The sequence below is a fragment of the Pteropus vampyrus genome, unplaced genomic scaffold (genome assembly GCF_000151845.1).
Source record: "Pteropus vampyrus isolate Shadow unplaced genomic scaffold, Pvam_2.0 Scaffold44, whole genome shotgun sequence".
Lineage (NCBI taxonomy): Eukaryota > Metazoa > Chordata > Mammalia > Chiroptera > Pteropodidae > Pteropus > Pteropus vampyrus.
This window is the reverse complement of record NW_011888825.1, coordinates 3,725,677-3,740,110: the sequence shown is the minus strand read 5'-3', so window position 1 is coordinate 3,740,110 and position 14,434 is coordinate 3,725,677. Positions and strand designations below refer to the sequence as shown.

The 14,434-nt window shown below is 38.6% G+C and overlaps 1 protein-coding gene across 1 annotated transcript in view; it reads right to left on the bottom strand.

Moving 5' to 3' along the window:
• The window catches only part of DNAH9 (dynein axonemal heavy chain 9), a 327,356-nt gene that overhangs the window by 180,853 nt on the left and 132,069 nt on the right, over positions 1 to 14,434 (bottom strand). The window contains exons 28-31 of the mRNA XM_023529851.1: positions 13,291 to 13,448; positions 10,635 to 10,773; positions 8,156 to 8,443; positions 482 to 692 (exon numbers count right to left, since the gene is read on the bottom strand). Of these exons, the coding sequence (XP_023385619.1) occupies positions 482 to 692; positions 8,156 to 8,443; positions 10,635 to 10,773; positions 13,291 to 13,448 (796 nt within the window). The remainder of the gene's footprint in view (positions 1 to 481; positions 693 to 8,155; positions 8,444 to 10,634; positions 10,774 to 13,290; positions 13,449 to 14,434) is intronic.

The following is a 14,434-nucleotide window of genomic DNA, read 5'->3' as shown; positions in this document are numbered from 1 at the left end:
CCAGCATCAACAGAACCTGGCCTAGACAGTCTTCTTTAGCAGCCTCCCCATCACTCATGGGGCAATGCTCATAGCGAGAGGTGCCCTCTGTGGGATGCTGGACTACACCACTCCTTTGGGAATGAGCTGCATACCTTCCCTCCTTACCCATGTCTTAAACCCATTTCCAAGCAGTGTAGAGACTCCATGACTCGTGCTATAGAGTCACTAAACTACAGCTGAATGCCTGCCCTGCTGTAACCTTTTTAAGTGCCTTCTCTCAAAGGCAGTTGGAAGAGTCTCCAAGGAAAGAGAACATCTGAAAAGCTGTGGTTTCCTTCCATGCCCAAATCAGTTTCTTCCTTTCTTTGATTCTTTTCACCTCCTCTCATCCCAAACAGATCAGTCCAGTGTTCTCTTCACATCACCCTGCTATATTTAAGCCTGCTGCAGGCTCTGAGTATATGGCAAGAACTTTCTCCTAGGGGTATCCCACTCTTACCATCCTTCCATTCTCGTGTGGCTGGATTGATGATGCCAAAGAGCTCGTCATTTGTGACTGCTTTGGGATTGAGGTCAGTCCAGACAGGACGGCGTTTCATAATCTGATAGGTCTTGTACAAGGACCTCAGCACCTGAGATTTGCCAGTGCCAGCACTGCCCACCACAAACACAGAGTGCCGTATTGCCAGAAGTTCCTCCAACTGGACCACCTGGGGAGACACAAAATTCAGCCAAAGAGAATAACCTGTTACTCACCTACTCTTCTGTGAGTCAGGCTGGTGTCTGAAGTGAGACTTCATGTCAACAGAAGAAGGGTTACTCACCATAAAATGAGATGGGTCCTAAATGGAGGGCAACATAATTCATTTATTCACTTATTTATCATTCAGTCATATAATTATTAGTCATCAACTAAGTGCTGGAGAGTATACCAGTTGAGGGAGATTCAGAGGTGACTCTTCTTTCCTCCATGATCTCATAGTATGATGCAGTCATGTTGAATTTTTATTATTATTACATTACATAATTACATTATTATTGTAATGTAAAGTGATAAGTACCATAATAAAGTTATTTATAAAGTGCTATGGGAATAGAGAAGAGGAAACAATTGATTGTGTAAAGATAAAGGGAATAAGAAGGGCTTCACAGAGGAGCAGGCATTTGAACTGAGGCTTTAGGAATGAGGAGAAGTTTGCCTAGAAGATGAACATTCCAGGCAGTGGTAAGAGCACAAACAAAGGCTGTGGTGTGGCAGAGCATGATGTGGTTGGTCAGACAGTTCAATGAAGCTGGAGCCAATGAGTTCCTGGGGACAACGATAGCCTTGAAGGTTTCATTACTTTTGTCATAGCTTGCCCTCGTGCTCACTCTTCCACACTGTTGTATACACTTACTGAAATGAAAATTAGATGATGTCACTGCCATCAGTCTGTTCCCTCAGTGTTTCTCCATAGCTTTGGTGATGAAATCCAAAATCCTTAGACTGATTTACAAGACCCTTATGCAGCCTGGCCCCAAGCATCCTCCAGTTTTATCTTTTATCCCCCAACATGCACATTCTAGGTAGATAATTACTTGGAGTTCTTTAACGATGTTCTTTTTTGTGTCTATGCTTTTCAATATACTGTGCCTTCTGTTCAGAAGTTATCCTTTTTCCTTTCTTCCTCTGGCTGCCCCTACACATCCCTTAGTCCAGGGTAGGTGCCCCATACCTACATCCTTTATGTTAATACTTATCAATATTGCAATTGTTACTTTTCTGTCTCCCTATGAGATTACCATCTCCTTGAAGGCAGGCAGGGCTGGGATTCTTATCTCTATTTCCAGTGTCTAGCAGAGAACCTAGCACATATGAAGTACTCAACAAATATTTGCTGAAAATATGAAGGATGGCTGGAAAGATTGGATTGGCCCCCTCATGAAAGGTCTTATAGGTCATGACCTAAAGTATGTGAACTTTATTATAGGTCGTTTCTTCATATTTTGCACCACAAGATCCTTAATAGCAGAGGAAAGTGAACTGAAGGGTAAATGTACTGAAATATTGACAGGGTAGTAGAACAGTAGAAAACTTTCCCCCATACATTTTGTTTATTCTACATTTAAAAAATGGTAATAACACATATATTTCTTTAAAAAAATTTTAAGTGATACAGGTGTTAAAAAACATTCTAGAATCATACAACAAGAGAATTAGGAAAGTGGTACTGCTAGGCTCAACATGAAGGTAGCAGATTAGTGGCTATTCTGGGGAGCAAGATGATTAGCTTCCATTGTGGCTGGATAATTTATTGAGATATTAGAGTTTTATTTTCTATACCATCAATATTTTTCTCTTCTCTATTCCAAGCCATTGCTGTTCTTCTGATTCAGGGCCCAAAAGCACTCAGAGGAGAATCTCAATCTTGGCTCTTGTTTTCATCCTTCAGGGACTTAGTACAGGATCTTCCCAGATAAGGATGGGGAAAGTGGTCAGGAAGGGTCTCTGAGTAGCTGACATCTAAGCTAACATACAATTGAAAAAAGTCAGCCATATAAAGACCAGTGGGAATAGCATTCCAGGTAGAGTGACAGTAAGTGCTAAAGCCTTAAGGTAAGCTTAGAGAGCTCAAAGAAAAGAAAGGAAAAAGGGAGGGTGGTATCACATGAGGTAAAAGAGGTATGCTGGGTCAGATATGTAGGAACTGGTCCTTGAAATTTTATTCTAAGTGCACAAGGAAGCAATTTTAAAAATGAAATTGACCTGAGGTCATTGCATTAAAAAATATGGATGAGGAGGGGATGGGGCAGAGGGAATGGAAGAGGCAGTGGTACTCTGGCTGTTGAATGGAGACTATTACTATATTCTCAGATTTTTTTCATGAACAACTGATTCCCTGCTACTAGACAGACTTGAAGTTGTTCTAGTTCCATCACTACCTTTTTGTTCATTTCAACAGCTTTATTGAGATATAATTCACGTACTACAAAATTCACATTTTTAAAGTGTACAATTCAATGATTTTTTAGCATGTTCACAGAATTGTACAAGCATCACTACTATTCAATTTTAGGATATTTCATTACTACAACAGGAAAATCCATACTCATTAGCAGTCACTCCCGATCTCCATCCCTACCTCTCAGCCCTATGCAACCCCTGATATACATTCTGCCTCTATAGATTTGCCTATTTTAGACATTTCCTATAAATCGCTTATGATATTTTCAAGGCTCATTCAGGCTGTAGCATGTATCAGTACTTCATTCCTTTTTATAGCTGAATAAGATTTCATTGTATAAGTATACCACATTTGTTTATTCATTTATCTACTGATAAATGGGTTATTTCTATTTTCTATTATGAATCTGTCAACTTTTCACAGTATCTTTTGTAAGATAAATATATAAATATCCCTATGCTACCTTCTATCTTTCCATAGCCTATCTTCTTTCAGATACATTATACTTTTATATTGCTATGTTTGATAACATTTGCATTCTATTCTTTACTTATATTTAGATGTTCTATATTTTTCATGATTCTAAGAGTTGAAAAACAATAGTGGCTTATATTTTTATGATTATAGATATTTTTCACTACAAAAGAAAGTAATTTTCTAGAATATATTGTGTTTTCTATGGGCCTGGTGTCATGACTTAACTAAGAATGTTCTAGGCATCAATCCAAGGTCGAATGGATACTCTTTTCCTACACTACATATGTTCATCAATATCAGGTCACATTTACTTTTTAAGATAAAATTTAGACCATGACTCTTTTTTCTCTTGCTGTTTTTAATTGCTTTCCTTTCCCCATAACTTGGAAGTTAAATAAAATATATAAGAACTTTCGTCTTGTTAATCTATTCTTGATTTGAATATATTCAATTTTGAGGTCATTTTTCTTGGACATTACAGACTTCCTGCTCTAATTTTGGCTGATTGTTTTCTAGGTCTGCTAATAGCTCTCGTTCTGTGATTCCTTTCCTTAACTCTTGATATTTTGAATCCCATGACTTTTTTTCTTGTTTTTCATCCTTATTTTGATGTTGTATGTCCCCAAATAACCTATTCAAAAAAGGTGCATAAGAAGTAAAACGTATAGCTCTTTGAAAATATCTTGAATGATAATTTGGTTTATATAGAATTCTAGTCTTGAAATAATTTCCCCTCAGAATATTGAAAGAATGGTGTCCTTGTCCTCTAGTATCTGATATTGCTGATGAGACGTTCTGATGTCATTCTGAATTTCATTCCTTCCTTGGGTCACCTGTACTACCACTCCATCACCTAACAAGGAAATTTTTACTTTTTTCTCTTGACTCTTGACTGCTGAAATTCTGTTATCATGTGTCTTTGTATAAGTCCATTTAAATCCACTCTGTTCCAAACTGACTGAGCCCATCAGTCTGGACACACATCTCTCCAGCTCTAACAAGTCTTCTCTGTTCTTTCTTTCTAGAATATGTTGCATAACTTAGATTGATCCTCTGTATGTCATATGGCCTTTTGTACTTTCTGCCTCTCGTGTGTATTTGTGTATTATATATATTATATACTGTATTAAATATGCATATTATGTTATATTTTATTATACATATATTTATGTTATATTTCATTATACACACATTATATAAATTTATTATACCCCATATATGTACATATGTACATACATACATACATACATACATACACATACATACATACATAGGTCATCTTAGGAGACTTCCTTGTCTTTTTTTCCAGTCCTCTCACTGAATTTTGTGTGTCATCAATGACACAATTCATTTCAAAAGGCTCTTTCCAATTCTCCAAGAGTTTTTTTTTTTATAGCATCTCATTCTTATTTTATGGATACAATTTTCTTAAATTTCTTCAAGATACTAATTAGAACTTTCAAAATGTTCTGCCTCTTATTTCTACCAGGATCAGTTGCTATATGTGTATGTGTGCTTGTGAATGTGTGTGTGTGTCTGTCGGTCCATTGGTTGTCTTTCTCTCATGTTGCTGGTTTTCTCCAGTCTCGAGTTTAAATGAAGAGCTTCATTGTGTTTCCTAGGAGCTAGGATGCTGGATATGTGGTCTCCAGGGTGGGAGGACAGAGAGGGAGCTCTGCACAAGGTCAGATCTTGGCCTTTGTCTTTGTCCTTTCACTTGTGGGTGAGTGAGTGGGTGGCTGACCTTCAGGCCAAGGGTCCCAAACAGAATGGAAGAGCTTTTTTTAAAAGGTGGCCCTAGTATCCCAAGAGCAGCCATAGTTTCCCCCAAAGAGTTTATTAAATTCCCTCAGACTTTTCTTTTTTGATTATGTGTTAAATGCCTGGCTGTGCATGGTCTGCATTCTTGGGAACTAAAGACTAGAATGGGGAGCTGGGAGAAGAATCTGGTGAGCCAAGTGGCAATATTGTAGGGTAAACAGACTTACTGATACCTCTCTGGCTATTTCAGTTCTCTTTCTCATCCCTGCCCTCCTTCACTACCAACTCCAAACCCAGAGCTTCTCTAGGATTCTCCTTGGCAGGCTGGCCGTGTCCTGGCCCCTCTTACCCTGAAGCCCTTTCTAAGTGTATTCTGGCCCACAGCTTTCTTGCTCTGTTTGATCTGTCAACCTGCTTTCATGCTCTCTTCATATTTTCAGAAATTTATTGTAATATTCGTTTCCCAGTTTCCTCTTTTTAAAAATAAAATAAAACAAGAAATCTAAAAACACTAAATTTATATTATTGCTTTTAAGGGATCATAGGATGCCATCTCAAATCAAAGCCTCACTAGGATTTTTGATGAATTAACTTTCAGAAATTTTAGTGGACAGTGCTAATAAAAACTGGGTAGAAAACATCATCTTTTCTGAGATCCTTTAGTAGAGAGCAGAAAGTGATTATAAAAAAGAAGGGAAGAAAACACAATGTGAGCCTACCAACAAATAAACAGGAAGGAAGGGTAAGATGCCAAATAGGAAAAAATGCAGAAAATGGGGAAGGAGGGTCATATTGCTTCAGCAGACTCTTAGAGAGCCTGAGAAGATGTGGACTGTCCTGATCTAAGACATGAGTTCCAGTGCCCTTCATTTTAGGAACCTCATTGGATTTAATTCATTTCTGGGGTTGGGGTGGGGGCATCTCTTAAGATCAGACCCTTTAAGAGGAAACCCCTCAGCCTGTCATTCAAAGCCTTCGATATCATGGTTCCATATTATCTTTCTAGTCCTATTGCCCACTCCCCACCACTACCATCCCCAAACCTTTTTTTCTCTAACAATACTGGACTTGTTGCTGTTGCTGGTACAATCTCTATGATTCCCCACCTACTTCTTTGTTGACCATTTCCTTCTATCTGGAAAGCCCTCCTGCCCATCCCTACCCTTAAAAAATCTATCCACTGAACTTACGAGGAGAGAGGTTGGGAGTTAGGAAGGGCAAACTGGCAAAAACAATTACAACTGTGAAGGACCAGGTAATGCTTTGTTTTCTTCTGTAAAACCGTTCCTCAAGGGGGAGCACTTTGCCTCCCATGAAACAGATTAATGGAATATCTTGGAGAAGTAATAGCATCCTAGTTTTCTCATCTATAAAGTGTCACCTGTCTTGAGGGTTTGGGGAACCTAATGTGATACAGAATATAAAACAACTTGTGAACTCTAAAGTGATGTTCATTTGATTCTTAAAGATATTATTTTACAGGAAAAAATTCCATCCATGTCCATGTACTCCAGAACCCTCTTTTGTGGGACTTGTCATATTCTGCTCCAAGGCATAGTTATTTGTGTGCAGGAACTTCTACTGTAACATTTATGCATCCTAAAAATGTTAACTGCTGCAAAATTGCACAGTAAAAATAACAGGCTTATGGGAAAACAGGATTGGGGCAGGTCACTCAAAACGTACAGAATTTTGTATCCTAAGCCCTAAAAATTCAACATTGCCTTCTAATTCCAACGGAAATTCTAGCACAGTTAAATCATTAGAGAATTTGCCAACGACCTCATGTCTGTTAATCCTTTAAAACCTTAAATCTGGAGGCCTGTGCTTTTTTTTCAATATATAGATCATGGACATATTCTCTTCTAATGACCATTTTAATCACAACTAATGCTCTAATCTAAATGGAGCATTCTTCATTATTCTACTGTTTTAACATATAGGGAAATATCTTCTGCTGCCTTGAGCATCCCTAGAAAATAGCACAAACCATTATGGTTCCTACAGCTATGAAACTAGTTGTACTAAAGTTTTAGGGGTTTTTTTTTTTAAGGTCTATATCTATTCTAAATGTATTCATTTTCTATTCTTGCTATAAGAAATTATTGCCAACTTAAAGGCTTACACAATACAAATTTATTATCTATATTTTAGGTGGTCAGAAGTCCAAAATGGGTCTTATTGGGCTCAAATCTTGGTGTTGGCAGGGATGTTTTTCTGAATGCTCTAGTGGAGAATCTGTTTTTTTGCCTTTTCCAGCTTCTAGAGGCTGCCCACATTTGTGGGTTGTGGTCCCTTCCTCCATTTTCAAAGCCAGCAGTGGCTGATTGAGTTTATCCCATGGCATCACCCTGACACTCACTCTCCTACCTCCCTCTTTCATTTATTAGGCTACCCAATAAACCAGGATCATCTCCCAATCTCAAGGTCAGCTGATTAGCAAACTTAATTCTATCTGCAACTTTAATCCCCCCTTGCCATGTAACATAACATATTCACAAATTCTGGAGATTAGGCTGTAGCTATCTTGTGGGAGGTGGTGTTATTCTGCCTACCATCTTAAGATTTTCTTCTTTAATTGTAGAAAGCCTGATTCTGATCACATCAGAATATTTATAAGAGAAGAAGAGTACATATAAACTGGCCTCCATGTTATATTACTTTTCTGTTATATATCACTTCATGTTATATCATTTTTCTATAATCATGTACAAAGTAATTCACATGAAAGGAACACATGCTATAACAGAGCAGACTGTCATTCCTCCCATTGGACCATGAATTCCCTTACTGTTGGGGCTCTGTTTTTCTCTTGCCTTTCCCAGCACGCATTCTACATTTCTACATTATGAGTGCCGTGTTGTGGTTATTACAAAGTAGATAAATATCTGTACATCTAAAGCAACTCTTTGGATCAAGGATGAAATATAACCCACCATCCAAGAAATGACTTAAGAGACAAATATTGGGAGGGAAAAACCCATGTGTACCTTGAGCACAAAGTTGTCCTCAGCCTGGAGCTTCAGGTCCACTACTGCCTTTTTAACCACAGCTTCAAAGTTGAGGTCTGTCTTCCGAGGGACATTCAGGGTGGGAAAGAGGTCCCCAATCAGGCCCATAAACACTGGCATGTCATCAGTCACGATCTTGGGGATATTGAAATCTCGCAAGGAGCGCATCAGGACTTGGTCCTCAGACCGGTCAGGGTCTCCTCGCTTCAGGGATCCTGCCACTACCAGCACAGATTTGATGGCTCGCAGGCCCCAGTCATAGTGATCCTGAGGGAAGGCAGCGAGGGTTAGACTAGAGTTGCTGGGATGCAGAACACCATAAGCTCAGGCTAGTGTCAGCAAAATTATAGATATCACATCAGTGTTAGATCACTTTTGAGGCCAAGGCAGAGGCATAGCAAAGAATGATGTAGGAAATCATGATCCTGGGATCCTGGTTCCTAGTTTAGCATTAGTTACTTTTCTAGCTGTGATGACAACAAAGCAGACACAGAACAAACTGGGAACTGGGGGTCAGGGAGATTAAAACTATCCCAAACTATCTAGCTACCCCTTGTACATCAAGGAGGGAGCCATGTTAACTCTTAGAGATGGTTGAGGCAGAGCTTATACACTCCACCTTGGAGGTCTTCCAACTCTGAGAAAAGGAGTTAAAAATCATTTTTAAAAAATTTTGTCAAAGGTGGAACTCAATAGTCACAAGTGCTGATTAGTAGACTCTGGAAGAGTGGACCATACTGCTGTTATCAGGTCTCAGAGCACTCTGATGGGAGAAATGGTGGAGTAGGCAGTTCAGAGCACAGAATTTGAACTCAGAGAGACCTAGTTTCAAGACCCAGCTCTGCTACTTACTTCATAGCAGATTGTTATCTAATTAGAGCTGTGATGTATGCTACAAAAGACAACTCAGTGTGCAATGAAGACAATGGACGTGGTGGCTATACCTGAAATTTTGACTGTCTTCCCTCTTCTGAGCCTATGGACATCCTGTTCCTTCTGGCTTTGGCTGCACTTCTTTCTCATCTGTGCTTGACTGAATTCTACTCCCTTAGGTCTTCTTTAATATTGTTTTTTTAGGGAAGTCTGATCCTTGGCCTGGGTACAGCCACCACGCCCTTTGTTTTCATTGCATACCAAACTCAAAGAAGACTAATGTAGGTACAGCAAGCATGATATGGAGAGGGCTGTGAACTGAAGTTGTGGAAATAGGTAGGAGAAAGAGCCCAACGCACTCTCTTTCAGACAGTGAAAAAGATATTGGATTTTATCCTAGGAATGGGGAGGTGCATTTTTAAATGATCATTCTGGCTGTGGCTAAAGTACAAATTTGAAGAGCTAGAGCAGAGGTGGAGAAACTAGCAGTAAGGCATTTCCAAGAGTTTATGCAAGAGACATGGGTGCTAGGGAATAAAGTGCTAGGAAGAAAGAGACATATTTGAGAAATATCCAGAGGGTAAAATGAACGATAGTTCATTCATGATTAGATGTAGAATTAAGGAAAAGTGTCAAGGATAATTCCCAGGGTTCTAGAATTAACAAGTAAATGATGGTTCCTCATACTGAAGCAAGGAATGCGGGAGAAGTAGTTGTGGGGTATAGGGAGGCAGGAGGATTCACTTTAGAGGCTGAGCTGGAGGTGCTTTTTAGAGATTCAGGGGAAGCTGTGGTATAGACCATTGGATATACAGGTTCAGAGTCCAAAAGAGAGGTTTTGGATAGTCATGAAAGTAAGTCACTGGCATGGAAGTTAATGGTGGTAGATAATTTAGAGAGAGGAAGCAAAGAGCAAGGGACCTGGGAACTGCAAAGAAAACAGCAGAGTTTTGTTTTTTTTTTAAAATTTATCTTGGACAGATTTAACAGGGCTGAGGGAGCTCATATTGTGACAGCAAAGGTGATCCAAATAAGAGAACACCAAAGGGAAGTGAAATTCATTGGGAACAGCCCAGAAAAGCCTAGTTGGCTTGATAGCAATGAAGAAATTCTCCATCCAAGGTATAAACCTTGAAGGTTTTTGGTCATGTTTTAAGGTGTTATTTCTGTGAGTGGATCTGCCCTAGGCAGTAGCCACCTTTAAGGACAAGCAGCAATGAGAGGCATGGGTCTCTTTAATGCCTAACTCTCTCTTCCTAATGCTTTCCCCATCTTATGTCCTTCCAGGTAAAGACTATTCCATCTAAGGGTTTTCCTTGGCCACTGCAAGTGTGTCCTATAGGATGGTGATCTATGAGGTGCTGCATTTAAAAAAAATTATTTGACCACAGAAATCCATTTTTTAAATAGAATATTTAACAACACCTCTTTATTAAAGAAGTGTTCAGAGCTTTTAATAAACTATGGGCACAGTGACTCTCTATGAAAAGGCTCTAATATGTTTCCCTAATACATGAGCCCCAAAACCCATCCAGAGTGGGGCAATAACACATGACTGATTTTCCAGTTTAACTAGGGAGTGTACCTGTTTGGAGAGAAGCTCTTTGCACAACTGATAAAGAGTGATGAACTTTCTGGCTAATAACCGGGCTTCAATGAATCCTTCTGCCACCAGCATGATCTCACAGATCAACTCAAAGTCTGGAACAACCATCGCACAAGGCCTGTGTACAGGGAGAGAGAGGGTCAAGACAGTTTTCCAATCACAGTCCAAGACAAGAGACACTGGTTGAGATCATGAATGAAGGCATCCGTGAGTGTAAAACCTTAGACCCTAGCAATGATTTCATCTAAGACTTTCAATTCAAAGTTGAATTAACTAAAGATAAAGAAAGTGAACTCTCTTGCCCAAGGTGATGGATGATGTTAGAAGAGAGGGAGGGAGTTGGGGCTACAACTCAAGTCTTGTAACTTGAGTCTAGTGTGCCTTACATAAGGCGCGGATCAGTAAAGCAAGTCATCTTGAATTAGGGGCTGAGGTTGAAGAACTGAATCTCTTTTGGTATCTACAGAAAACTGACAATCTCTCTGTTCTTCATCCTCAAGACAAATGTATCCTCCAAGCCTGAACACTCAGGGCTTATCCTGTACTTACTTGCATATAAATGTAAATATATAATGCTAAGGGTTAAAGTAAATACTTATTAAGCCCACCTTGTCACAAAATGGCATACATAAGAATACAGAAGGGGATTTTTGTCTACATTATGTAAGGATTTACTTTGATTTTTTTCTTCTGGCTCTAGAAACATTTCATTTTAAAATTACTTGTTTTTAATTAATTTATTAGGTATGTAATAGGAGCCTAAGGTTGTTACATTTCCTTAACTGCATTTTCCCTACACTGATACAAAATTTTAAAAAATATTTCATTCAAATGTGTTTTTTCTTTATTTTATATTGCGTTTAAATTCAAAGGAACAATCAAATACTTAGAAACCCAAAATGATTTTGCATCATGAAATAAGGTTAAGTATGTCTCCACACAATGGAAAGCAATACAGCCATGAAAAATAATGCTGTAGAAGAAAAATTATCTAATGACATGGGAAGACATTAATTAATGAAGGCAAGATACTAAACTATATAGGCTATGATCCTGAGTTTGAAAGAGAAATACTCTGCCCACAAAACATTGGAAGGAAGAATGCCAAATGGTTACACTGATTATCTCTGGATGGTAGGATTGGAATGAGGAGGAGCAGAGTCTAGAGTCAGACTGGCTGGGTTTAAATTCCGATTCTACCACTTGCTAGTTGGACTGTTGCTAACTCTAGTAACTAGGGTTACTACCCTGGGCAATTTGCTGAATCCATCTGTTTTCTCGCTGTATAAGAAGGATACTAATAATATCTGCCTCATAAGATCTTTATGAGAATTAAATGAAGAAGTAGATATTTGTCTTTATTGTTTTTACAAATATTTTTCGGTTCCCTCCCTCCCCAAATTTTCTTCTATAGACACGTTTTCTTTAAATTCAGGGAAAAAATATAAGGAATAATTTTTATCAGGGTGATAATCCACCTTCATTATTGTGTGTAACACAAGGCTTACTTAATAAGTACTTTGTATAAACAAATAGAAAACAACACAATATTCTATTGTACCAGTTTAGACAGCCTGTTGGAATTCCAACAAGCTCTTGCTTAAAGTGGAGACTTGCTTGAGGAAGAGATACCCATACCACTCTTGTGATATAAGCATTTGCTACCATGGGAACAATTTAAAAATGAAGGACTCGAGTACACTGGGAGTTTTCCAGTTGCCTCCTAAGCCTCCATGTCCCCTGACAGCACTAGGCCTCTCAGTCCTAAGACGAGACACCTTTGTCATAGCTCCCACAGCTTATCTCTCTTAGGTAACAGTTCAGTAGGGATAAAATCAGAAGCCGTGAAGCATCTTTCAATTTTTTTCTTTGTTGGGCTGTCTTTTCTGAAAAAAAAAGATAGAGATTCCAGCCCCTGCTAGGAAATGCATTTGTGTTTTCTTATCAAAATAAAGATTTTAAAACATGGCAATATTCACGGTTAACAAAGGTAAAAGAAAAGAGGTGCTCTCATGCATCACTACTAGCAGTATAATTCAGCACTACTCCTTTTAGAAAGCAATTTGGCAATGTGTATCAAGAACCTTAAAAATATTCGTCCCTGTTAACTCAGTAATTCCACTTCTGGGAAGCCAGCCAAAGAAAATAATCATGCATAGAGGGAGGAAAAAAAAAAGACTAAAGATGTGTATTACAGCATTATGCATGAATTTATTTTAAATGTTAGAAACTGTCTTAATATTTAACTATGGGAGACTAGTTAACTTTATTGTGGACCATGAACTTGATAGAATAAAATGCAATCATGGAATGAGATTTATTAAGAATATCTGACAGAAGAAACTATTTATGATATGATTATGATAGACTATGAAATGAAAAATCAAAATAATACAAAACTGTGTGTAGACCACAAATGTAGACTACTAATGTATGACTTTAAAATATGCATGTAAAGAACAGTACACAATTAAGTAAAAAATCATTTTACTGATTATAACATTAAAAATGGTTTCTTAAAACTACTTTTCTATATGTTCCAAATTTCCTCTAACATATAGGTCATACTTTTCCAGTGGAAAAAATAAAAGCAGGCTCCCTTTGGGTCATCACGTGGGACAGAACTAATGCTCACCTGAAAAGAGCCTTGAGGTTCTCTGGCAGTTCTGTGCGGCCAGCGTAGCCTGGGTTCATGGTGATAAAGATACCCACAGAAGGATTCAGGCTAATTTCCTCCCCAAGGAAGTTGAACCGCTGCTTCTTATCTCGAATTGCATCTTGAATACTTTTTACCTGGTGAACAAGTCAACAGAAGTTTCTCTATTGCATTTTAGGTTTGGGATGGTAGCTAAAACTGGGAACCCACACAATATAAACACTAATCCTGTGGCCTCTTTCACTGAAGGACAGGTACAATGACCACAACCTGGACCCTTTACTACTGGACATTGGGTGCCTGTCCAAAACAAATCTGGCCGCACAGGTCTATATTTATATCACAGAGGCAAGACCTTGGGAGGGAACAGCAAACAGGTGTTTTACTCTCTTTGAGCATTGTCCACTCTGTGGTAACACAGAGTATTAGCATTAACCATGTGCTGAGCACTGTTCTGAGCACTTTTTATGCATTAACACATTTGATCCTCACCACAATCTGTTGAGCAGAGCACTTTAATACCATCATCCCTATTTCTCTATGATGAAATGGAAGCATTGAGAGGTGTAGTTTGCCCAACTTTACACAGCTACTAAGTAGTGGTGTCTGGATTTGAATTAGGCAAATGGATTCTGGGGCCTAGGCTCTTAGCCACTGTGTGATAGAAGAACACCAGTACCTACCTCTTGGGCTTGTTTTAAGAATTAAATTAAATGAAGTCATAAATAGTTTAGTATATAGAAAATATACTTAAAATTATAGCTTAAAATAACAGCTAACATGGAAGTTGTTCATGTGCCTATCATCATTGCAGTTGTGGTCCTCATCTTAGTTTAACTTCTCACAATCACTCACCAGTATACTCTTCAAAACAGACAGCATTAAGCCCAGGTGACAACTGTGTAGATAGAAGGTCCTGTATCATGAGGAGAGGAAAGAGCCATAGTGGCAAAGGTAGGCTGAGGCCAAGTCCTCGAGGGCTATTAATGCCTTTCTAAAGTGATTAGGCTTTTGCTTAAATGTAGTCTGATGTCAGAGGGGATTTAGGTGAAGTTTGACCTGGTCAGATTTCTGTTCTAGGGTACTCTTACTAGCAGTGGGAAAGGGACAGATGTGAAATTCA